The following is a 26,477-nucleotide window of genomic DNA, read 5'->3' on the forward strand; positions in this document are numbered from 1 at the left end:
CAAAAGGATAATGTGTTTCGCATCTTCATTTCATTCATTAATCAAGGCTGTGATTTACTGGGCAGCTGTGTCAAATCAAGTTTTTAGGGAGGCAGATGTTGAGAAAGAATTAGGTGTACATAGGCTTTACTGGGGGAAGGTAATATAATGCCCATAAAAGATAAAACTAGAGTAAGCAAGATTAGACAGGGAAATCTTTCAGAGTGGGATTTTCTGACATATTAAAGAACAAGAAGCTGGATTGGGTAGGAGAAAGGCACTATGATGCAGACCCAGCAGTCTCAGCCAACCCATTGTAGAGTCCCAGAGCAAAGATGGCCCATTAGAAGAGACACCATTTAGGTAGAAATGGCCACACACAGTCTTCTCTGATTAGTCATTGGTGAGGGCAACCTAAAAAGTGGCTCTGACTCGCATGATGTGAGAGTCCCAGTGACCCTGCTGCTGGAAGCTGGCATCCTACTGCATTCCTCATGGGTGAAAGGACAGTTATTTCTTGAGGATTGCATCTTGGTGTCTGCCACACTATCTTTTCAGCCATAAAATATTCAAATTAAAAGTCCATGAAAGCACGAGATCAATTTGGGTGTCCATTGGTGGGAAGGAGGATAAGACTTCACTGAAACAAAACTCTTAAAGGAGCTGGCCTTAGCAAGTGTTGGTGACTTGCATCATTTGCATGTCCCATAATTTCCATCTGTTAAACGTGGATGTGATATGCATCTTTTCTGTCAGCTTCAAAAAGTTGAAAAAGGACTCATTTGGTGGTAAGTATGATGTGGAAATGGGAGAGACAGTAAACTTAAATAGGAAAATACTGGTTTCAGAGTGCAGGGAAGCAGGCCAGGCTGTCCCTTGTATTCTCTGAGGAAGGGGAAGCTTACTGTGTTCAGAAAAAATGCATAAAAAGAAAATTAATTAGGGATATAGCCATTAAATATTCCTATGGCAAGACTTAGTACAATGCAAATAATCACTCTCTTCCCAATCCTGGTGTAAATCTTGAGTTTCCTAAGGCAAGCCTACCTAAAAGCAAGGATATTATACATATTTGTAGCATAGTGAAAAAGCATAAACTATTAATTTTTTATTTCATAGGGAAAAAAACCTAAACATACAGAACCTAAACCCAATTTGACTCTAGGTTAGAGGTTGGCAACTTTTTTCTGTAAAAAGGGAAATAGTATTTTAGGCTTCTGAGAGTCCTGAGGGGCCACATGTAGACGTCTGTGGCTCCTTCCCTCACTCCTTTCCCTCCTTCTTTTTTCTCTTGTCATTTCTTCATGTATTCCCTTCTTCCTTCCTGTCTTTTATCTTTTACAATCTATAAATATTTAAAAACTTCTTAGTTTTAAAGTGTGCAATAAGACCTAGACTATGATCTTTACTGTAGATTAGATTGAGTTGTGCTTCAACGTATTTTTTACTTCAACATAATTTTAGAAATTGACAGAATCCCTAATTCTGTAGTTGATAGAGAAAGAGTGAGAGAAAAAAAAAATGAATGGGAATGGAATTTGGAAGCCATACTGGCCTGGCCTGGATTTTTTAAAAATATACTTTTATTTTGTAATCTCACATCATAATGAAATTCAGAGTGATAGGGATATATATGCACAAAGCATTTGGCGAGGTTTCTCCTGCATCTAACCTTTACTAGCTCTGATACTTGGGCAAGTTTTTTAACTAATGGCAAGCTAAGCTACCTTGTATGTAAAATGAGACTAGTGCTACGTAGCTAGGAGTTGTAGTCTGTATTTATTATAATAATTTGTGAAAGTTACTTTGTTCAGTGATTATAACAATTAAACATCAACAAATACTACTTCCTTTTCTCTCCCTTTTCCTGTTGACACATGTTCCCTGTCTTTACCCCCTTCTTCCATTCTTTGAATTTTTATAACAAAATTATAGACTATCTAGTAATGTATGTTAGTAGAACTTTGAACTAATCAAATCAAATTAATTTGTTAGCCTTTTTTTTGTTGGTGGTGGTACTGGGGTTCCTGGAAGCCCTTCTACTTCTGGGCTACACTCCCAGACCTATTTTATACATATTTTTACTTTTGGAAACAGGGTCTCTTGAGCCATCATGCCCGGTGCTTCAATTTTTTAGCATTTTGATGGCCTGGGACAGAAGGTGACTTTGCTTCCTTGTACATCAAGTCTTTACTCACTTAATATGGCAATCCCACTAGGTATCTTCAGTAGAGTCTCAATGTCTGTATTTAAAAAAATACTGATACATGTTAGTGATATTCAAAATTTTCATGGGAATTTTAAGAATTTTTTTGTTTGATTATCATAAAACTATAAGAATATATTTTGAACCATATGCTAAACTAGTAGATAAAATCTAAACTAGTAGATTAATAAGGTATATATGTAAGGGAGGGCATGGGGATGTAAAATTGTTCACTTTGTTAAAAATCTTAACTTTGTATTTCGTTTGGTAGCCTTTCATGATTATTGGCATACTACTTCTAACTCTACTAAGACTACCAAGTCTTCTGGTTGGTTGAATAATACCTAGTGTTGTTGCTTTAGAGATTTCTTTCTTAGATTGCATGCTTATTCAGGCTACAACCATGCATATTTTAAATCACTTTTAAGTCTGAGATACACATTGCCTAAATTATGGTTTATGTATACCACCTTCTTTACAATATTATTAGCTTCTTCTCTTTAAACCCTGCACTGCTCTTCAAATTTTGATAACCTAGAACAACCCGAACCTATGTGCTCATAGCTAAGCAGTGGCTAAAACAGTCATAAGGTTCCCCTCAATTCAACCATACTTTTGACAAGTTTCTTTCTGACCATTATCTCTTGACTTTTCTTAGAATATTTACATAAGAAAACTTGAAATTTTAGATTCTTTTCTGCCCCTTTTCAAAATATATATTTCCCAGTCTCTTTAAAGCTTTAGAACCTTGGCATGTATATATTAAGGATCCCCTTGGCATTTCATAGTCTCTGTGGGAATTAGTAGTCAAGAGGGAGTTAGCAACACATTTTTGACTGGTGACCCCTAGCACCCTCTAGTATGTTTCCACTAGCTCACCCAGCACTTCAAACTCTTCCTGCCTTTTGTGTCGTTCAGGTTGTGTTCATACTTTTACCTTATTGCAGTCGTCTTGAATAAAGCCTCCCTGAACAGTATAACTTGTCTACTGCAATTTCTCCTTGACAGTGACTGAGAGTAAGGATTCTAAAATCAGAACTGCTATAGAATCCTTGCTTTATTTTATTACATAAATCATATACTCACTAAACTTTAGTTTCCATGTGACTGAAAGGGAAGTAGTGATGATGTCTACCTGCAGGATTTCAGGGAGGATGGCTTAGGTCAGTGGAATATAATGCATCCAGCATACCACCAGGTATATAGGGTCCATTCATAAAACTTAGGTCTTATTTTTTGTCCTAATGACTACATGAAAAACTCCTTGATAGCTCCTTTTTAAAAATGGTAAACTACTCTGTTTGTATTAGAATATGATTTTGTTTACTGAATTATCAATATGTAACCTCTGGCTTTTTCCTTAGCAAAATGAAGTTACTTAATTCTAGAAATTAAGGCAAAAATGAATCAGAAACAGTGAAAGGAAGCAACTGATTGTACATCTGACCCTGAAGTGTCTACTTATTAATGGTAGAGATATCAATTAATTCTGAGGCCATGTTGAGTAAGGGTATCTGGGGGAGAGAAAGCCAAACTGAAATCAATGTTTTCAGACTATGTTCTCCAACAAAGAAAGAACATTCTGTGCTTTTAATATTTTGAATTTTAAAATGCCTCTTACTTGGGCTATCCTAAAACCAAAATCTTTAACTTATAGCCAAATACTGAATTGTCATTTAACAGATATTTTTAAATACAGGTTTTATTAAAATACTTTGCTGTCTTGAAGCTACATTTTTAAAGATTTACCAAATCTTTAACACAACATGTATTAGAAGCTAAAATTCCTTTATTTGGGGAGCTTGGGGGTCAGGGTAGTATATATTTGGGAATGATGGTACTATTTTCTGACTCCCTGACACACAAAAAATAGTTTTCCATTCAATATAGCTGAGTCTGTAAAACTACTTTTTTCCCCTTCCTTCTCTCTCCAAAAGTAATATAAGGAAAATTCACTTGAAGAGCTGTCTTTTAACAATCTATATTTCTGTTTGGAGACCCTTCTTGTAATTCAAACCGACTTACTAAGAAAACAGTGATGATATGGATCAGTATGAAAGACCAGAAGTCTCACACTGATGTTCCATTCTAAATACAGGCCACATGAGGGTGGGTTTTTTGTTTTGTTTTGTTTTGTTTTTTGCTTTTTAAGGTTCTGTTTATTTTTTTATTTGTTTTTGAGTCATTACCTCTTCAATCTATTTGCTGTTTTGTAATTTATTCATCTGTTGATGGACATTTTGGCTGGTTCCATAATTTTGGCAGTTGTAAATTGTGAAGCGATGAAAATAGATATGCATACATTAGTTTGGTAGTTTGGTTTTTATTCTTTTGTGTAGATATCCAGAAGTGATGTTGCTGGATCATATGGTATGTTCATTCCCATTCTTTTGAGAATTCTCCATAAGACTTAATTTAAAAGGTTATATTTTCATAGTACAAAAACATTACTCATCTGTCTGTTCATGTTTTCCAGGTTTATCTTGCAGATTATGGACTTTCTTATAGATACTGTCCCAATGGGAATCACAAACAGTATCAGGAAAATCCTAGAAAAGGCCATAATGGAACAATAGAGTTTACCAGCTTGGATGCCCACAAAGGAGTAGGTAGGTGTTTTTCCCCTTATATTTATTTCAGAAAAAGGATTAGAGTCGAGTATCAAAGCTATGTGAAATGACACTTGAATAGTCAGTATGAAGAATGAGAGCATTGGTGGCTTTTTTATGGGAAGTAGTAGATTCCTGTTATACCAGTGTGTTTCTTCTAGCCACAGAAGGTCAGTATAGACTCACTGATGAGAAAGGAGCAGAGGGGGGGAGAGAGAGAGAAGAAGAGAGAGAGAGAGAGAGAGAGAGAGAGAGAGAGAGAGAGAGAGAGAGAGAGAGAGAGAGAAAGAAAGAAAGAGTGAGCGAGCTGGTTATTCTTTCTGGTGTCCTGGTAATCCCAGTACTTGGGAGGCTGAGACAGGAAGATTACAGATTCTCAGCCAGCCTTAGCAATTTAGTGAGGTCCTCTGCAACTTAGTGAGACCCTGTTTTAAAATTAAGAATAAAAAACAAGGCTGGGGTGTGGTTCAGAGGTAGGATGCCCCTAGTTCTGCAATAAAATAAAATAAAAATAAAACTTTATTGTTCATTTGGCCCAGAAAATCACTAGTTCTTCTATGTTAAGCTTTGAGGTAAGTTTTGAGTTTTTATTCTGTAGTGTGTATCACAGATTTGTAAAAGTACACAGATGAGCAATTATTCCTGTTTTTCATTGTATCCTTCCTTATCAGAGCCTTAGGAGATACCGTCTCTCCACAATAAGGATACTTCTTTTGAAACTCTAAAGTGTTAACTTGTGGAAATCTTTCCTAGTCGCCTTTCATATATCTTACTTATTTAAACTCACTTTGATGGTATTGGAAACACATTTGCAGGTAAATTACATACATAGTCCTTTTATTGGATATCGATTGTACTGCCTTGCATTCCAAGGCAGACTTAATTCAACAATTCCCTAATTAGTTAAAGTCATAACCTATGTCTTGTATTCATTTACCATTAATTAAACCTTAGCTGTTTATTACTCTGCAGTCCAAATCCAATAGCCAACCCAGAAAGCCATGGAAAAGGAAGTAGGAGGTCAATATTGAAAATATATGGTGCTGAGTCCCACTGATGCTTGCTTTGTTCACAATCAATATGGTCAATGCAACTGTACTTTCTTAGTTGCTCTGTCAGCAAGACAAAAAGTCAATTCTAATGTTATGTTAGCGAAAAAAATGGCGATTATTGAAAAACTTTGGCTTTCAAAATTATATTCTTTATAAACATTGTTTATAAAAGTATTTTTATATATTTTAAACCAAATAATTTTAAAGAGCTTTGAAAAGGCCACATTTTCACTAAAAGACAACTAGACATTTATACTTATTAATGGTTGTTGAACTGTTATCCTAAACTGAGTCTTTCTAATGAGTTTTAGTTGGCACAAACAACTGTATATTATTGCCTTTTCTATTAAAAGGACCATTGACCATGTAATGTAGAGGGTCTTGATCATTTTCTAGAGCAATTAAAGCCTAGACTCATTTAAGGTATACAGTGAAATGTGAATAATCATGTCTGTTGAATACTTTCTTCCCTTCAGGAAGAATCTTAGGTTACATTTTCTGAAACAAATTACTTTTATAATCCCAGAACAGAGTAAGAGAAATCACTAAATTTGTCAAGTGTCATTTTGTTGGAAAAATAATGATCACTCAGAAAGTTAGTAGTATAATATTTTTAGCAATTATATTGCTAATAAATCAGTGAGCATTTAAAGATGCAAAGGGACATGCATTGATCAAATTAGGAAATATAAGAATCAGAAATGTTCATTGATAGTATATTTAGATTCAAGTTCTTTTACTCCCAATGAATTTAATTCTTTACCTTTGCCAGATTTATTTAGTGATATCTACTAGAATATTCAGAAATGGGAAAGTACTTTTTTCCATAGTGATATAACTGAAAATTCATCACATGGATTCTTAAGCATGGGTCTAGTTTTGTTAATGATGATACTAATTTATGGTTTGGCCACTTATATCAATTTATGACACTAATACTAATACTGATTCAGTCTGGCTTTGAGTATGAAAATACCTAAGAATCCTCACTGTATTTATAGGAGAAGTATAGTTGTTATGTGTTGTTCTGGCCAGAGTTTGAACAGGGGTAATTCTAAAAGTTATGGTGTTCTCATTGTACTATCATAATGAAAAATTTGACCAAATTTTTAACCTATAGTCTATTTAAACATTTTTCTCCCTTATATCTTATATAAGGAGTTGATGACTTGGAGAAATATTATCATTCTTGATCTTTGGGGAGTATATCAAACTCAGAATGATCACAGAAAGATATTACATGCCTGAGAAGAAGATTCAGGAAAGAGCCTACTAATTAATTTGGTATTTGCTGGAAAGTTTATCTTGGAATAAATACTTATTTTTGTTATAGGTTGCCCAGGTTTCCTATAAAATTGTAAATTACTGTAATGTATTTAAAATATGATCTACTTTTAACTTCTAGGAAAGTCTTTATATACTTACATGTAGATAAAGACATACTTATAGAGACATGCACATGTATGTATACATATACATGTATATATAGATATATGCACATATATTTGCTCAAATTTTTAGTTTTAGTTTGATATAGAAAATGGAAGATTTGCTCTCCTCAAATGTTTGAATATAGTTCATTCCTGTTTTTTATTTAATTCTAAAAAATATTTCAGTTTAGGACTTTACAAAAGATGAAATAATTATTTAACTATACCTAGAAACCAGAATAAACAAGACCATAAATCCTATAGGTAAATGCAGAGGTAAGATTCATAAAATGTATGTGTTTACTTTTAGTAGAGTCATTATGTAGTTTGTGACATAGTGAAAAATGAAAAATCTTCTCCACACCAATCTAGCTATAAGATCAAATAAATACTGAGGTAAGACAATACAAAAGAAAGCACACAGAGAAAAACAAGTTATCACTACAAAAGAACACCTTTTGTAGTTCAGGGAACTACGTGCCAAAGCATTTGCTATGTGTCAAGTATATCTAGATCTGGTCAGACCAAAGAAAATAGTGAAATTTTTAATGTAAAACTGTCTTATGAGTTAGCTAACAATAGTGACTGTTAACCTTGTCAAACTATTTGGTTTCTGCTTCTCTTTTGTATTAGTATTCAGAAACTGAAGCTGAAGGTCATTTGCATGCATGTGTGTATGTGCATGTATGTGTATGTATGTGTTTATGTATGTACCCTGCATGCGTGGGTACATGCGTATGTGCATTGACTAGATTTTTAAAATGAAGGTGCTTGTGTGTTTCAGCTCTCACCTAAGTGGTTTCTAATTCAAATTAATATAAAAGCAGGTTAGTTGAAAGGGAAAGAAATAACCATTTTAGCTATTAGCTTGTGTTATTTCAACCCAAATATATGCATAGAGATACATAGAAATGATACACAAAAGGATGACTGGATAAAACTACTTCTGGAACTGTGATACATTTGTATATCTGTATATTTTTTAAACATTGTGATTTTTCTTCCAGTGTCAATTCTCTTGGGTATCATAAAGATGTTCTTTAAGTGACTGAATTGCTTTATTTAGTGTAAAATTAGAGTAATGTATATTGGACTTATTTCATTATTTTTTCTTCATAAAAACTATTATTTATAAACTCTACATATTTTGTTGTTGCCTAATAATTAAAGAGAATTATAGCAGTGTCAAATATACTTTTTCAAAATTTGTTACATTCTTGGTAATGTTAAAAAGCAATATTTGGATCAATGTGTGGTATGGATTTTTGTATATTTTTCTGCTCACTGAGGCATGCAGTCAATACCTAATTTCTCTAGAGATACACTGCATTTAACATATTGAGCTTTTTTAAATACTTCAGACCTGGGCATTGAGTATATAATACCTGTTTTAATTTGACATCATTGATGACCATAAAATATGATATCTAAATTGCCATTTTAGATGTCCATTTTTTATATAATATATTCAATGTCAAAGGAAGAAACATATTACATACTTTTTAAAATTTTTGCCATTTGGTACAGTGAATGACATCCAGGTCTGGTGTTATTTCTTCCTTGGTTTCCTTATACTTTATCACTCCAACTTACAAAATAAATGAGAAATCAACTGAGAAGATATTTTTATGTTACTAAACTTGTGGGAATGTCATACTTGACACAATACTTATCTTCTCAAACAATAATTCAAAAAGGGAAAATGATTTTTCTAATTTAAGTTATTAAAATGAACCATCAAATATTGCTGTGCCCTGTATTTCATTAGTAGTGAGAAAATTATACTGTTAGTTTCTTCTTTTAGGTAAATTTGACTATTATAAAGAGTCCTGATTAATATGTAAAAAATAATAATAAAGACTACTACTTCTATGTGGCCCATATGTTTATATTTAGACATGACTTTTAAAATCTCAACATATATCTTGACTCTTTAGTTGAACTTTTTGGTTAAGAATATACAGTGGCCAAATATGAGATATCTTTTTCTGCTGAATAAGTTCTACTAATGTCACACAGTAGTATTTCACAAAAAAAATCAAGGCTTAGAATGTAAACAGTATTGGAAAAACAGGAGAGATGGGGACTTACTATTATATTTAAAATATGGCACATTGCATTTTATTTTCTAATATCTTTTTGAAATTGCAGTCATTGTTGCATACATTCCTTCTGACAAAACATTAATTATATAGATTACCATTTGGAAAAGTAAGAAGAAACTTTAAATTTGTCCTTCAGATAGTCACTCTTCCCTCTGTCAAGTGAGAATCTTACTCAAATGTTTTTTGCTTTCTTACTGTCATTTCTGACTAAAGACTCCTATTTTGGGCATTTAAACCTTGTCAACTTTTGTTTTTGTGTATTTTTATGTTTATTCCCCACCCATCTCCATATTCCATAATGTTACTAGATATAAGAAATAACACTTTATCAGAAAGCATTCTAGGCCAATAATCAGATCCATTTTGAGGTTAACACTTTCTTCTCTTTCATTTCCTTTGATGAATTAGGCCATGTAGTTTTACTCCAGTTAGTTTCCAAGTGGTCCTCTTTTGTTCTTGTACTGGCTTGAAAGGACCATTTAACACTTTATAAATAAATATTTTAACTAAAGAGGCTTTGTTTTTAAAATGAAGTAGCTCAAAAGAAATAATTTCACAAAAGGATACTTGCATGAAAAATTTTGTCAGGGACGCAGCTTAGATCTTGGGATCTGCGGCTCGTTTATTCACTGCCAAGGCAAGTATCTTTGTGACAGCCTGTCATTCAGTGTTTTAAAATGTCAGCTTCATATACTTTCTTAACTTGAAAAGTAGCCTAAAGTCAGGCATAGTGGTACACGCCTATAATCCCATAACTTAGACAGGAGGATTATAGGTTTAAGGATAGCCTCAGCAACTTAGTGAGACCCTGTTTCAAAATTAAAAATAAATAGAGCTGAGGTTGTAGTTCACAGGTAGAATGTGCCCTCGGTTCAGTCCCCAATACTGAGGGGTGGGGGAGTAGTATAAATAATATTGTCTGAAGTATGTTAAAACTAATGATAGAGGCAAATAAGTATTAGATTGATCATAGGCTTTGAATTCTGAAAGACTTAGGCTTTAGTGTTGAGCTCTGTGATATTGGACAAATTTATTTAACCTCTCTGAGTTTATTTTCTTATTTGTCAGTGGCTAATAAAATCTTATATTATTTGCATAATTAAATTAAATAATAAAAGCTGGTAGAGTAGCTAGCGTAACGGCCCCTCTTCATAAATCATATCAATTGTTTTTATTTTAATTGTGCATTGTAATGTCAGCAATTTGGGGAATCATATATAAGTACTCATGTATGTTTCTTTTTACTTTTTTTTTTCTTTCTTTCTTTTTTTTTTTTTTTTTGTGGTGCTGGAGATTGGACCAGGACCTTGCACATGTTTGGCAAACTCTCTACCACTGAGCTATGACCCCAACATTGTGCCTGTTTTTTCTCTTTCCTCCTCCTCCTTATCCTCCTCCTCCACCTCCTCCTTCTTCTTCATTTCTCTCTCCCCCCCTCCTTTATAGTACTTGGTGTTAAACCTAGGGATATTCTACCTCTGAGCTATATCTCTAGTTCTAGTCCTCTTTTTTTTTTTTTAAAATGAAACAGGGTCTTGCTAAGTTACCAGCACTGGCCTCAAACTTGTAGTGTTCCTGTTTTTTTTTTTTTTTTTTTTTTGCTTTTTATTGTTTGTTTTGTTTTCTTGGTGGTACTGGGGTTTCTGGAAACCCTTCTACCTCCAGGCTACACTACCAGACACCTATTTTTTATATTTTTATTTGGAAACAGGGTCTCAAGTTATCAAGGCTGGCTTCGAACCTGTGTGATCCTCCTGTCTCCACCTCCCAAGCTTGGGAATTACAAGCATGTGCCACCACGCCTGGCTAGTGTTCCTGTTTAAGCCTCTTACATACTGGAATTATTACAGATGTGCACCACTGTGTCTATGTGTCTGGTTTTTGTTGTTGTTGTTACTACTTTTTGCAATGCTTTATCATTTTGAAATGTTGAAAAATTGAGAATACCACAGACTTTCAGTGAAAAGAATAATTTATCTGTTCCATTTTAGTAAGCTGAATAAAAATTAAATGCTAAGCCAAATGTGGTGGTGTACACTGATAATCCAGCATTTGGAAGGCTGAAACAGAAGGATCACAGGTTCACAGCCAGCCTCAGTTACTTAGTGAGGCCCTCCACAACTTAGTGAAACCCTGTTTCAAAATAAAGAATAAAAAAATGAGGGTGAGGGTGTAGCTCTGAGGTAGAATGCCCCAGGGTTCAATCCTCAGTACCACCAAAAAAAAAAAAAAAAAAAAAAAAAAAATTAAATGCTAAAAAATATTTAGAATCTAACTTGAGAAAGTTTAGAAGAAAAATTTTATTGATAACTGTCACTACATCATTTGTTTATGTAAATAAATTCTATTTACATAAAATAGTAAAATTTTAAGATTTTTGGAAATCTATATAAAAACTATGATAATTGCCTAATAAATTATGCAAATATATGTCTTAGAGAGAAAACAATATATTTTCTATCCAAATGAATGAAATATATTAAAAAGAAATGTATTGATTAGCATCATTGAATTTTAGAGCTAAAAGGTAATAATGGGAGGGCTGGAATTGGAGTTTCATAGATTTCTTGGTCTAGAGCTCTTCCCATTTACTGCTTCACTTAGCATATTTTTAAATGAGTTTGAAAAGTATATAACAAAAGAAGTACTTTTCAAATTAAAAGATTTTTTTTTAAAAAAATTATTGTTTTTGCAGTGCTTGCTAGGCACTGAACCCAAGCTCTTGTGCATACTGGGGAAGCACTCTACCTCTGAGCTATATACTCAACCCTTAAAAGATTTTTTCATAGTTAGATATTAACAGTCTTCTTCAGCTGTGAGCAATTCTGCATGCAAATAATACAAACACATAGATTCTATTATTGTCTTCTAGAATATTGTTTTTTAATTAATTTAGCAAGTATTACAAATTATCCCTCTTGTATAGTAGATGGAAAGTAGACATAACACTAGTAGAGTCAAAGACTTTTTACTTCCCTTAAAAAAAGTCAGACTTTCCTATTTTTTTCTCCCAGAGAGAATCTTAGGAAGATATGTAACACAGTAACATTTTTAGTGCTATTATATCTTTAATGGTAGAAAAATATGATTATTGGATGTTCTTTTTAACATTACATGCATTATCAAAAGATTTAGTGAAAACAGTGGTAAAATGTTTAGCTGTAGTTGTTAATGTATATGTGTAGTAAAATAAATAAAGACTAAAAATGCTATAATGTTTTTAATTAGGTAAGATCAAACTCTAATAGTGAAGTAAAGTTAACTCTCAAAGGGCTATTTTAAATGAAGACCAGTTTATGAAAGATTGGCTTTAGAAATCTAAATGACTTGTCATTACTTACAGCTTCATATCAATTAATCCCTCAGTTGGGGGGTGGGAGAAGTGGCTGAGAAGGTTCATTCCATTTTAATTCTGATTGTTTTTCCTCAAAGGGCCTCTTGTGTGTAGCCTATATCATCCAAACAGGTGCCAGAATATCATTTTTTTGAAAATTGGAGGATGCAAATTTTTTTTAAGTGGCGGTAATCAGGAATTGCCATAATGGAAGAGGGACTTGTGAACACATCTGTACAAATGGAACCATTCCATTATTAATGGGAGATTTATTACTGAAGAAATCACTACAGAGCAGCATGGTAGAGATTGTTTTTATTTTAATACAAGAGCCAAGTCTTACATTAGACCATTGTTGAAGCCTGTGCAGAAAGCAAATGGCACCCATGGGACTGTAGCATTCTACTGGTTTGAAGGGCCTTTAATAATCCAGTGCTCTAATAGCAGTTAAGATAGAGTATGTGTAAGAGCTAATCTTGTCTTCTGCTTTTATAATAACGAAAAGTAGTTGTGATGTGCTAGCAGCATTGTTCTTAGTAGATGACTTTTTAAAATTAAAAGTGAAGTTTACTGAGTGAAAGACAATAGAACTGAATATGTGTTTACAGCAGGCTTAACAGCCATATATTGTTTAAGAAATGATATATTCTTACACAGATGAACATTCAAATAGAGATAGAAATGAAAATATCAGCCAATTCTTTGTATAAGTTTGGAATGGTTATAAAGATGAGTTTATTTTATGGGTATTTCTAATGTTTTAATCATTATTCAAGTTACTTATTAACAAGTATCCATTGTATGCGATACTTTTTTAGGTTTCATTGTCTATCATTTGATATAAGGCACTTTAATTACATATAATTATGATGCAATTAGTATGCAGCATTTAATGTTTTGCTATACATGATGTTTAAATGGGTCTGAAAATGTCCTTTTAATGTATTTTTTTTTACTAAAAGCCATTTTATATTAAATTTAGAAAGCCCAGCCTCTTTTTGGCTTCAATTCTTGATTCTTATCACTTTTCTCTCCACCTTCCATACCACTGTCTCAACTTCATATTTTTTTAACCAGGATATAGGATTCAAATTTTAGCTTGGCACTACTCATATATAAAGATAGTATTTGTAACATTTTAGAAATGTGTATCCAAAGCATTAAACTTATTTTATTATACTTTAGGTTATTGAAAAACCTTGAGATGGACCTGTTTTTAAAACTGTACACTAGATGGCAGTTTCGTTATAGCCTTCCAACTGCAGATGCTACCTCTAGTGTGAGTTGAACAGGAAAGGCCATCAATGTTTAGTCTGTACTCAGAGGGTCTCTGCATGGCCAGTGCAGACCCCATGGACTTCCTGGAACATATGTTAACAATTTAGCAGCAGACATTTATTTCTTTGTTTTACTTCTTGGCGCTTTGAGAAAGTGTTGGTGCCGGGTTATGGGTTGTCTGGATCATGTCAGAGGCCATGGGGATCAAGTTCAAGTGACAAGCTAGACTAAGGAAAGATGAAGTTGGAGGAGGTGAAGAAACTGCCCCTTACTTTCAGCAGCAACAAGTCATTGCCTGTCTGTGGACTGGGGCCAAATGCCGGGGCATTTCAGTTTTACTCCAGCTGAACAAACAAAACACTTTGCCTATTTGGCTTCTTCATATTTCATCAATAGTCGTTCACTCAAAGATTCTTCTATTTTTCAAGAACTTGTTCTTACCCCTCCCCTTAATGTTTACCCTCTAGCCCTGTCCAGAAGAAGTGACGTTGAAATCCTCGGTTACTGCCTGCTGAGATGGTTGTGTGGGAAACTTCCCTGGGAATGGAACCTGGCGGACCCTCTGGCTGTCCAGACTGCTAAAACAAAGTACAGATTTTCAACTATTTCCATCATTGATTGTACTAAATCTTAAAGGCTACATTAAAGGGAACCAATCCCCAGAGAATATGACCATGCATCCCATATGATAACCAAAGCAAATTTCTTTAATTTGAAAACTATTTTTAAAAAAAACAAAAAAACCTCACAGACATAAAATCCATTAGGATAACGCATATCAAAACACATGTACTTGAATTACAATGCAAAATACAAAGTGAAATAACCATTCCTTCAAAGGGTGCTTTCCAGAGCTTAGATTTTAGGTGGTGGTATTTGCAAAGAGGAATATTTTCAAATAAGTTTTGTACAAGTGTATAGAACTAGTCTGAGCTCAGTGTGATTGTTATTAACTGTATAGAACAACAGATGAAGTGGGACAGATTTGGCTTATATTTTTCAGGTGAGGACAATATACCTCTTAGTCCTATCTCAGAGTATGTTTTATTTCTTAAGGAAGAAACAAACAAAATTTTATATGAGCTATTTATATGAAATAATCTTGCAGCCACATGAACATTATTAATATTCTACAATCAATTTTTACCTCCTAGATGCTGTTAGGTCACCTTAGAAAAGAGCGTGTTACTGTTTTACAATTCTCTTACTGGTCAAGCCTAAGAAAGTCAATTGGATGTGGCACAGAATAGTTTTGGGTTATGTACCAGCTGTTCAACAGCAGTTATCGGTAACATCACAATTGGAAAAGAAGCTAAGTTTTAAGTGGGGCAAGTCACAATAGAAGTATACAAAAAGAGGTAGCTTATCCATAGAAATCAGCCTTTATATTCAGTATAGAATTAGTTCTTTAGAGAGAAAGACTATACTTCAAAAGTCACAATAACAGATGATATTAGCAAATAATGACATATATGAATTATTTTTCCATTTAGAATCTTGAGCATCCTAGTCCTTTAAACTCACTTTTATTAACGTTAATTTATTTCAAACATTTCAAACTTATGCCAGGTGTGGTGGTGCACACTTGTAATCCCAGTATTTGGGAGGCTGAGACCAGAGGATCGCAGTTCACGGACAGCCTCAGCTACTTAGACCCTGTTTCAAAATAAAGAATAAAAAAAATAGGGCCGGACGTGGTGGCACACGCTTGTAATCCCTGTGCTTGGGAGGCTGAGACAGAAGGATTGCATGGGTTCGAAGCCAGCCTCGGCTACTTAGTGAGGCTTTCGGCAACTTAGCGAGACCCTTTTTTCAAATAAAATATAAAACTAAAGGTCTGGGAGTATAGCCCAGAGATAGAATGCCTCTGGGTTCCACCCTTAGTACCACCCAAAAAAAAAAAAAAAAAAATAGGGCAAAGGGTGTAGCTCGGAGGTTGATTGCCCTTGGGTTTAATTCCCAGACCTGCAAATAAATAAATAAATAAATAAATAAATAAATAAATAAAATGAAAATAAATAAGATTAAAAAATTTCAAACTTCTCAGTCGATATTATATAATCATTATTTATTCAGGTTGCTGAGAAAATGTAATACTAAGGGTTTCATAAGGGCATGTGTGCATATTCAACCATAACACTATACTTCTTTTAAGCTCCTATTTTTTCTGTCATAGGGTGATATTTCATCAGTGTATTTATTGTTTGTGTTCTGCTTTTGCCTAAATTTGTGAATCACTCACTTCTATAGGTAATTTTAGTTGAATGTTGATATATTTGTGTCAAAAGCAACTTAAAAGAGTTTTACTTATTTAATCTACAACACTGAGAAGTGCTCACAATGTTTGTGTGTGAGTGTGTGTGTAGTTCTTTTAATATTTCTTGTAGACTGGCTTAATCATAGGATAACATAAAACACTGTGCAATGTAAAAAAAGATACACAAATAATCAAATAACATATTCCTCTCCAGTGGTAAATACCTGAGGAAAAATATCCTAAATATACAAAAACATTTTATTTTTTTTCATTTTTTATTTTTATTTTACTTACTTACTTATTTATTTATTTATTTATTTATTTATTGGTGGTACTGGGGGTGGAACCCAGAGGTTTTCTACCTCCGGGCTATAGTCCCAGACCTTTTTAAAAATATTTTATTTGGAAACAGGGTCTCACTAAGTTGCTGAAAGCCTCACTAAGTAGCTGCAGCTGGCTTTGAACCCGTGCGATCCTCCTGTCTCAGCCTCCCAAGCGCGGGGATTACAAGCGTGCGCCACCACGCCTGGCTTTACAAAAACATTTTAATGATTTTTTATTATTTTGCATTTCTGCATGTACAAATTTGAAGTTAAATTGGTCATGCTCTCTCAATTGTTTAGTTTTTAGATGACTATATATGATTGGTCACTGGGAATGGATGAATCTCCTCCCACTATTCTTTATATTCCAGTTATTATAGGTGCATGAAAATGCCATTTAAATTCACAATTTTAGTGACACAGTACAAACACAGAACTAAAGTTATGTTTTCTAATTAAAGCAGCAAACTACGAGACTGAGCACAAAGTCATTGTGTGCAATTCTGCTTTGTTTCAGTCTGTTGGATGAGCTCCCTGGTTCAGTGCTGAAGTGGGCACCTTCTGGAACCAGTTGCCGTAAGTCAAATGATGCTTCTGCTTTCTCTTGTGACCTACACGTCACCACATTTGTCACTCTCTCTTGGTAGCTTTTACTTACCAGTGGGAGGAAGTTCTTCAGGATTACAGATTAGTTGCTTGAGAAGAAAAAGTTCAGGTCATCTTTGGCAAAACACAAGAACTCTATAAAAAACAACAAACTAGATAGAATTCTAGAATCTGCTGATTGCCTTTTTAAAAATATGTATTTTGAGCCGGGCGTGGTGGTGCATGCTTGTAATCTCCGCACTTGGGAGGCTGAGACAGGAGGATCGCACAGGTTCGAAGCCAGCCTCAGCTACTTAGTGAGGCTCTCAGCAACTTAGTGAGACCCTGTTTCCAAATAAAATATATTTTAAAAAAAGTCTGGGAGTGTAGCCCAGAGATAGAAAGCCTCTGGGTTCCACCCCCAGTACCACCAAAAAAAAAAAAAAAAAAAAAAAAATGTATTTTGAGAATTATACCTAGTTTAGTTAGTCAGCTGCATCTGGTATTTCTAGAGTTAAGGCTTTCTGGTTTTTCATTTCCTCTGTATATTGTTGAAAGAAGATATTATGGACTCAGGGGAAAACTTTTCAATCAATAATTAAAAAAAACAAATTATTAGAATGGCGTGGTGGCGCACGCTTGTAATCCCCGCGCTTGGGAGTTGGAGACAGGAGGATTGCGTAGGTTCGAAGCCAGCCATGCTGGCTTAAAAGACCCTGTTTTCAAATAAAAAAAGTATAAAAATAGCTCTGGGCGTGTAGCCTCAAAGTAGAAGGGTTTCCAGGAGCCCCAGTACCGCCAAAAAAAATAAAAAAATAAAAAATCCAAATTATTAAACTCTTGAATGCTCTGTAGACCTGGATTACACTGCAATTGAACAGCCAGCAAAAAAATATATATATTTTTGATTAATAAGGGCATCTGCTCTTGCAACTTGGAGGTATAGTTTGTAAATTGTTTTTCAAGTTCTTATAGAACTTTTTGGAATTTTTTAATTGACAGTATTATCAGTATTAAATATATGTCAACTCAGTATTCAAGTCCTTGTCATTCATATGCATGCATGACACATTATTCAGCACTACTTTAGCAGATGAGCTAGTTGGTTTTGTAGAGAAGTGGCAGCCAAAGCAAATCTTATACTTTGAGCAATCTTAAGGTTAGCTTTTAAATAACTTCTGAAAGTAGATATGTATACCACCCTCTAGATGGGGTCACAGAGCATCAGTATCCATTTGGAAGATGAATAATTATTTTAAATTTATATTCACAGCCTTTCTTTGACTAGAAACCAAAGTTTTAATTTGCAAAAGAAATGAAAGAACAGGGCATGGTGGTTCACACTTGTAATCCCAGCGCTTGGGAGGCTGAGACTGGAGGATCGCACAGGTTCAAAGCCAGCCTCAGCTACTTAGTGAGGCTCTCAGCAACTTAGTGATACCCTGTTTCCAAATAAAGTATAAAAATAGGTCTGTGAGTATAGCCTGGAGTTAGAAAACCCCTGGGTTCCACCCCAGTACCACCAAAAAAAAAAAAAAAAAAAAAAAAAAGAAAGAAAGAGAAACAACCCACCTCCCTTTTGTTAAGTCCCATAGTCTGATCCAACTGCATGAAATAACTTGATGAAAATGGCAATATTAATTTTGGATGACATTATTAAGTTGGTATTTTTACCAAATCATATAGTCGATGTTTTACTCAGTGGAACAGAAAAGAAAGAAAGATGAGGAGATGTCATTTCTTTTTCAAATGATACATCTCCCTTAACTTTCTTGTCCTTCCTGTACAAAAGGTACTGTTCACATTAGAATTAGAAAAGAAAGCTCAAGATGTTTTGGTTTGTACACCATAAATACTTGTGGGCCAATATATGTTCTGTAATGTATCTATCACTAGAGATAAGATTTGAGTCGTATGAGAAATATTGATTGGAGGTACACTTAATTTCTCTTTATTAGTATAAACCATTTCTTTTAATACTATGATTTATTAAAAAGTACAGATTTCTATTTCTAAAGCACAAAATATTGAAATGTCAATATTAAATGAAGTGCACTTAAGTTAGAAGGTTGTATTTAAAAGAAGCACAACCATGAAAATTAAAGGAACTGACTTGCAAAAGGTATATTACTAAGACATTTTATGAAATAAAGTGGCCACGAAGGTTGCAGCATGCATGTCCAATTCAGCATAATAATAATTTCAAAAGTTACCTCTTGAAATGATAGTAATGATACTTAATATTTCACTACTTAAAAGCAAATGATTCAAGAATATCATAATTTTATGCTACTCAAAGCATTTTGTTTTATAGCTCTGGAAATATGCTAGTAAATTAAAAAGTGTACTTAACATAATAAATCCAGATCTTGAAAGGCTACCATTTAAGCGAGTACTACATCACAATAGCCTACGTTTCAGGTTTATAGTAATAAATTTATAACAGAAGTGGTTCTTTTCATTTCCTTCCTCTCCTACCTCACCGATACCTCATTTTTCCAAAGCACAGTCCTATGAAGGCTTTGCTGCATGCTTTCAGTTGGGAGAGTGCCAGAAGTTTCCATTGTCTTATAATAGTGATTTGTTCCCAACAAACTCAAGTCACTTCTCCATTTGGGATATTCTGGCTATTGGAATCATAATGGATACTAAAGTTGGCTGAGCAATTTTTCAGAAGACCAAAGAACAACAATATTTATATCAAAATGTTAGTGAATGTAATTTAATCCTTTATTCTTTTTTTTTTTCTTTTTGTTCATCTCTTAAGGAAAGGGATACCCCCAGTTGGGAGCAGGGAACTCCAGGAAACATCGGTTATAAATGTGGTGAAACAGCAACACTTCTAGTTAAGAGAAATCTGGTTGACCGAATGTTAGATAATACAAATTAGACAGGAAAAACTATTGCATAATTGGTACATTGTCCAGGAAAAAACAGAAAGGCCAGAACCAATAGTTCTCATTTTAACCACATTAATTTTACATTTTTAAAAAGTTTTGGACTCTATGATATAAAATGGTCACTCTGACTTCAACAGGGAGAAAGAGATAATGATCATTTCTCTTGGAGTTATTCCCTATTGGGAGGGAAACTGATTCTTCAGTTCCCCACTAAATGGAAATCGGTCTACAGGGGAAGGGGAGGAGTCTTAAGGAACCACTCTTGCCATACCTTGAAGCTTCCCAGGTTCTTCCACTATGGGATAGAAAATAGCCAAGTGAAAAGTAAGAGATATTCAAATGTGGGTCAGTAATAAGTTTTTGGAAGGGAAGGGAAAGATATCTCAACAACTCTGAACAAATGAAATCCACCAGTTTTTAAATGATATACAATATTGCTACTACTTTTACTCAATTTTAGATTGAATCTGCAAAATACAGCTTCAAACAATTGCAGCTATGTTTGCCATTTTTGGTTATTAATTCTCCTTGTATTTAAGAGCTGATGTATATAACTCTTGAAGAAGTATAACTGTGTAACTCAGCACACTTAAAATGTGTGAGGCCCTGAGTTCCGTCCCCAGTATAGCCACAAAATAAAAAGTAAAAGAAAATTTAAGTAAAAGTTGGTGGTCCATAACCTTTTGACAAGGAAGGGATGTTACTATGTAGTTCTAGTGAAGCATAATTTTACATTAGAAAAGAAAATAAAGTGTAACAACTCCTCATCATGCTGAAGTAAAATCAAGACAGTAGTGAATATACTGGGTTATCTAGGTATGGAGGACTTGAGGGAGGTTTCATGCATTCTGAAGTCAATCAAACTAAAAATATGGAATTCATGTTATTTCTAAATGTATTTCAACCCAAAAAGTCTTAGTTAAAACTTTTAATTATTTTATTTTCTTTCAAGTCAGATTTTTTTTTAATAATTAACATTTGTTTTTAACTGGATTTTGTAAAAACAGTCTGAAGCATGTCTCATCTATTAGCATTTTTGTGTAATTCTTAGTAGCTGCACCTCATAAATCAAAATCACTAAGTATAATTATCAAAATTTGCTTCCTCTCAATCAGATCAGTTGATTGTAAACATTATAAACAAAGATATGTTAAAAAAAACTACCTATTTGTCTCATCTTGTCAATTCTGTAGGTTAGTATATTCAGTCATCTTTTACTATTATTTAAAAAGTGCTTTTTAATGAACTATCATTTTTACTTTGAGACTGTGTGCATATGTTTGTATGCATGTAACAGAGAAAAGATAAAAAATTTTTTAAGGTTATTGGAATTTTGCTAATTCTTGACAATTATGAATGACATGTAAAAAAATTTAATACCTTCAACAGGTGAAATTGCCCAATATTTGGAATGTGTTCATTGTTTAGCTTACAACGAAAAACCAAACTATCAAAAGCTCAAGAAAATTCTGAACCCAGATGGAATACCTCTAGGGTCACTAGACTTTTCCACCAAAGGACAGAGTATAAATATGTATACTCCAGCCAATCAAAAAGTAAGTAACATAATGCTCAGACCCTTCTATCAAATGAAGCTGTTTCAGGTTTCAAAATGATTCTCCCAATTCAGCTTCTTGCTCATTATATTTAATTCCTGTTTCCCCCAGTTCAGCACCAAGGAAGTTTGTTAAAAGTTCTTTTGTCATGCTGTATCTTCACACAGTGTCTGAGGCCTACTGTGTATTGCTAAAGAAATAAAGCAGTCACAGATGTCCTGTAGCTACAAGAAAGGGAAAATTAAAGACTTGTCTGACTTGATTTGAGAGAGCCTTTATTTGCTTCTTTTATGTGTGTTGTCTTCAGCTATTACCCTGTTTTTGCATATTAGTTTGGCCTTAATTTGAAGCTTAAATAATATTCTTAAGTGTTATTTGTATACACTGACATTTCAATCTATAGGAACAATTCTTTGGGAAAGAAAAAACAAAACTATCACATCTCCTCAATTCTGCCATCTTCCAACAGAGACCCTCACACATACTTTTTAAAAAGGATTACAACTTAATACAAATAATTAGCACTTCAAACAGTTTTAAGAAAAGGGTGGTGTAAACCTGAGATTGCTGTTAGCAACATTTTTGGACAGGTAACTAAATGCCTATTTCTCCTTGATTCTAGACATACACATACACATACTCTTTCTCTCTCTCTCTCTCTCTCTCTCTCTCTCTCTCTCTCTCTCTCTCTCTCTCTCTCTCTCTCTCTCTCTCTCTCTCTCTCTCTCTCACACACACACACACACACACACACACACACACACACACACACAAGGAAATATGGAGGGTATTTTTTTCTGATACATGTACAGTAAGTTAAGGTCAGGATGCCATTTATTTTTAATATTCCTTATGAACTTTGGATCATCACAAGTGTTCATCAGCCAAGAATGCAGGATGCAAACTAATGTGACTGATAGGCTGCTAGATGAATGGTGAGTCAAGTATCAGTGCACAGATGGTTCTGATTTGCTGAATTTTGTAGCTGCTGCAACTGAAGACATAAAATATCCTTCTAGTCATAAATTAGCTCTTTGGAAGCAAAACCTTGGCACCAGAGCTTTACAACCTTCAATTAGTAGGAAAAGAAGTATTTGAATGACTGTGGTATTGACATCTGTAGGCCTGCATAGTAATCATTCCTAATAGAAGAGAATATCTGTTTGAGGAGGTTTTGCATGGCTAATTAACTACCAGTGAGAATATGTAATTTTTTCATGATCTCCTGATTGTCACCTTTCTCTCATGATACAATTACATTTTATTGTAGCAAGTGCCTCACAAACCAATTGTCAGCACTATTTACGTATTGCAGAAGGCAGAACAAAAGTTCATGTTTAATAAAAAGCCACTGGATTTTGATCTTGGTAATTACTGAGACTTATTTTAACAGTCTTATTGACTTTTGTATTTTTTATCACTTTTCCAACAAAACAAAGAGCCATTTCCTTGACATAGTATTTCCCTTGCAGAAATGGTCACTTAATCTGCACTAATTTAAGTAAGTTTTTTTCCCTCTTTTTGGTAGTTTTTTAGTTTCATAAACTTAATTGAAAGATAAAGAAACCATTCTAAAAACCATAACTGTATCCTCTGATATAAAATTCTAATTATTATCCACCAGAATTTTTAGTTTCATCAAATTCAAAGTGTTTGTTGTGAAACCATTTCTATATGCAGAGCATAAAACATTTTTGCCAGTGAACTTCCATCAAAAATATTTTGTGTCTTTTAATTTGAACATGTCAATTATGAATAAAAAGAAAACACTTAAGTATAATATGAATTCTTAAGACCTTTTATTAACAGTATGATTAGGCCAGGTATATAGATAGGAAAATATATTTCACAGCAATCAGTATTTAATTATAAGTGTATAAATATATTTAATAATGATAGTATAAAATGTAGTTTCCTGAATATATTCAAAAGCAAAGTAAGAGGATATAAACAATGCTGTACTTAATTCCCCTGAATGATACAAATATAGATTTCCACAGTAAATTGCTTTTATAACAAAAGACATTTAGAATCCAGAATAAATATCATCCACTTGGCTTTAAATTTCTTGCTTTTTGTCACAATTCCTTTTATTATTATAAAACATTTTCTGTTATTCTCTATGTGGACCACTATAATTACTTAATAAACTAATGAATGAATTCTAGACTTGAACTTTCTTTTTAGACAGTGATACTTAATAAGAAGTTATTGTACTAGAAAAAGTATATGGATATAAAGAAAATGTTTCTGTGATTCATTATTTAAAGGAAAAAAAGCTGTGTCTAATTTTTAAATGTTATTTCATGCTAAGGGGAATTTAGTATTATTTATAAAAATATTTTTGTTAGGTATTAGAAATTAGCACACTACTATAAGTATCTAAGAAAACTTAATGGCATCATTTTGCAAAAGTAAAATGAGGTATTTTTCTAATAAGAGATTTTTCCTAGGTATCATAAACTATTCCCAGTAATCTGAACCTTCCTTTTGAAGCCTTAAAATACTGTTACTGGAGTTAAAATGGGAAATTAATTTTTGTCAAGCTGCTAGGGAAATGGGCATTTTTTTTCTAGAAAGCAAACCTTTTGTAATATTTACTTCAATGAAAATTATAGTACTTATAGCTGAAGTCACTTGCGCATAATTCTGCTGGTTCCTGTGGTGGCAGTGTCAATCAAGTTAGAAAAGTCCATCAACAGTGATGCTGCAGTCTGTTACCCACTGAGGAATGTGTGTGTTGGAATTGAACCCAGGGTCTTATGTCTACAAAGCATGTGCTCTACCACTATTCTACAGGACCCCAGCTCCCCAGTTGAATTTAATAGCCAGAAAACCATATTTAAACCAGATGCGGTAGCACACACCTGCAATCCCCATACTTGGGAGGCTAAGACAGGAGTATTGCACGTTCAAGGTCAGCCTCAGTGACAGAGACCCTGTTTCTAAAATAGAAAATGAAATGGAGCTGGGAAATATATGGCTCAGCAGTAGAATACCCTTGGGTTCAATCCCCAGTACCACCATACAAAACAAAACAAACATATTTTAGTAAGAATGCTTATTGAAGTGAGTTAAAGCTCTGGAATTCCCAAATAAGATTGCTAAAGCCAAGTTGGAAAATAGCATTTTTTGGGGGGGCGGGCAGTTCTGAGGATGGAATCCAGGGACATTCTACCTCTGAGCTGCACTCCCAGCCCTATTTTTTATTCTTTACTTGAACCAGGGTCTCAGTAAGTTGCGGAGGACCTCACTAAGTAGCTGAGGCTGTTGGTGAACCGTGATCTTCCAGTCTCAGCCTCCAGAATGCTGGATTACAAGTGCGCCACCACGCCCAGATAAAAATAGCAATATTGAAGACCCCAACTCAGCCCTAGGATAAACTCCTTCTGCAAGATCTGGCAGATCCTCTTATGTTTTATCAATGTCCCTCCTTATTATGGTGCCTAAATCCATACTGTAATAGTGTAGACACTTGGGCATAATCCACCCATCCTTTCTAAATGCTTTAGCTAGGCAAAGGAGTAGAATTTGGTTGGAGCACAAATGTTTAAGGTATCCTGCGTTTCAGGGACTAAAGGTTTGTTTGTTTGTTTATTTATTTATTTATTTATTTTTGATGGTACTGGGGTTCCTGGAAACCCTTCTACCTCTGGACTACACGCCCAGACCTATTTTTATACTTTTTATTTGGAAACAGGTTCTCTTAAGCCAGCGTGGCTGGCTTCGAACCTGCGCGATCCTTCTATCGCTGCCTCCCAAGTGCGGGGATTACAAGTGTGCACCACCACGCCTGGCAAAAGGTTATTTATTCAACCTAAATCTGTTGCCATTTCCCATGGCAAATCCAAGTATAGTTGCTAGTAGTCATCTTTGTGTAGAAATTAACAGTTTACATTTTTTTTCCCAGAGATTTCATTCTCAAAATAATTCTATGGTCTTGTCTTCCTATTTATTTTCTGCCTATGAGAAAATGGAATACAAATTCTTGATTAAAAACACATTTTTGTTTTATTGATCTTCAGGGGTCCAGAAGTATTTTTGATTTTATAGGACAATGTGAGGTTCCAATGGGAAATTAAATGAAAACTTATTTATGTGAATAGTTACTTCTCTTGAAAATGGCAAATATTTGGGTAGCATTCTCCTATTATGTGGAATGCTTAGAGTTATTTATTTTTATAGATAAAATAGCAAACATGTGGAAAGGACATAATATCAATTGACAAATGAGTAGATAAAGAAAATATATTGCATGTATACTATCCATTCACTAAAAAAGAAGGAAATCCTACCATTTGGAACAACTAGTATGTACCTAAAGCCCTTATGCTAAGTAAAATAATCTACACAGGAAACGACATACTACTTGGTGTCACATACAAATAGGATCTTAAAAAGTCAAACTTGAGCCAGGCGTGGTGGCGCACACTTGTAATCTCTGCGCTTGGGAGGCGGAGACAGGAGGATCGTGCAGGTTCAAAGCTATTCATGCTGGCTTAGGAGACCCTGTTTCAAAAAAAAAAAAAAAAAAATATATATATATATATATATATATATATATATATATATATATGAAATAGGTCTGGGAGTGTAGCCTGGAGGTAGATGGGTTTCCAGGAACCCCAGTACCACCAAAATAAATAAATAAATAAATAAATAAATAAATAAATAAATAAATGTCAGACTTGAAGAACAGAAAGTAGAATGGGAGTTCCCAGAGCTGGGAATTGGGGAAAATGGGAGAAGCAGGTCAAATGGTACAGACTTTGTTTTAAATGAATTAGTTATGGGAATGGAATATGCAGCATGGTGACTATAATTAATAAACTTTTGGCATACTTGAAATCTGAGAGGATAGTT

At 34.0% G+C, this 26,477-nt stretch overlaps 1 protein-coding gene across 1 annotated transcript in view; it reads left to right on the forward strand.

Annotated features, from left to right (window-relative positions):
- The window catches only part of VRK2 (VRK serine/threonine kinase 2), a gene marked incomplete at both ends in the record, with an annotated part of 108,706 nt that overhangs the window by 69,048 nt on the left and 13,181 nt on the right, over positions 1–26,477 (forward strand). The window contains 4 exons of the mRNA XM_080711614.1: positions 4,662–4,794; positions 14,461–14,581; positions 17,091–17,149; positions 21,448–21,614. Coding sequence (XP_080567740.1) covers positions 4,662–4,794; positions 14,461–14,581; positions 17,091–17,149; positions 21,448–21,614 — 480 coding nt within the window. The remainder of the gene's footprint in view (positions 1–4,661; positions 4,795–14,460; positions 14,582–17,090; positions 17,150–21,447; positions 21,615–26,477) is intronic.

This window comes from Muscardinus avellanarius (genome assembly GCF_963383645.1).
Source record: "Muscardinus avellanarius genome assembly, chromosome: 15".
In the NCBI taxonomy this organism is placed as follows: domain Eukaryota; kingdom Metazoa; phylum Chordata; class Mammalia; order Rodentia; family Gliridae; genus Muscardinus; species Muscardinus avellanarius.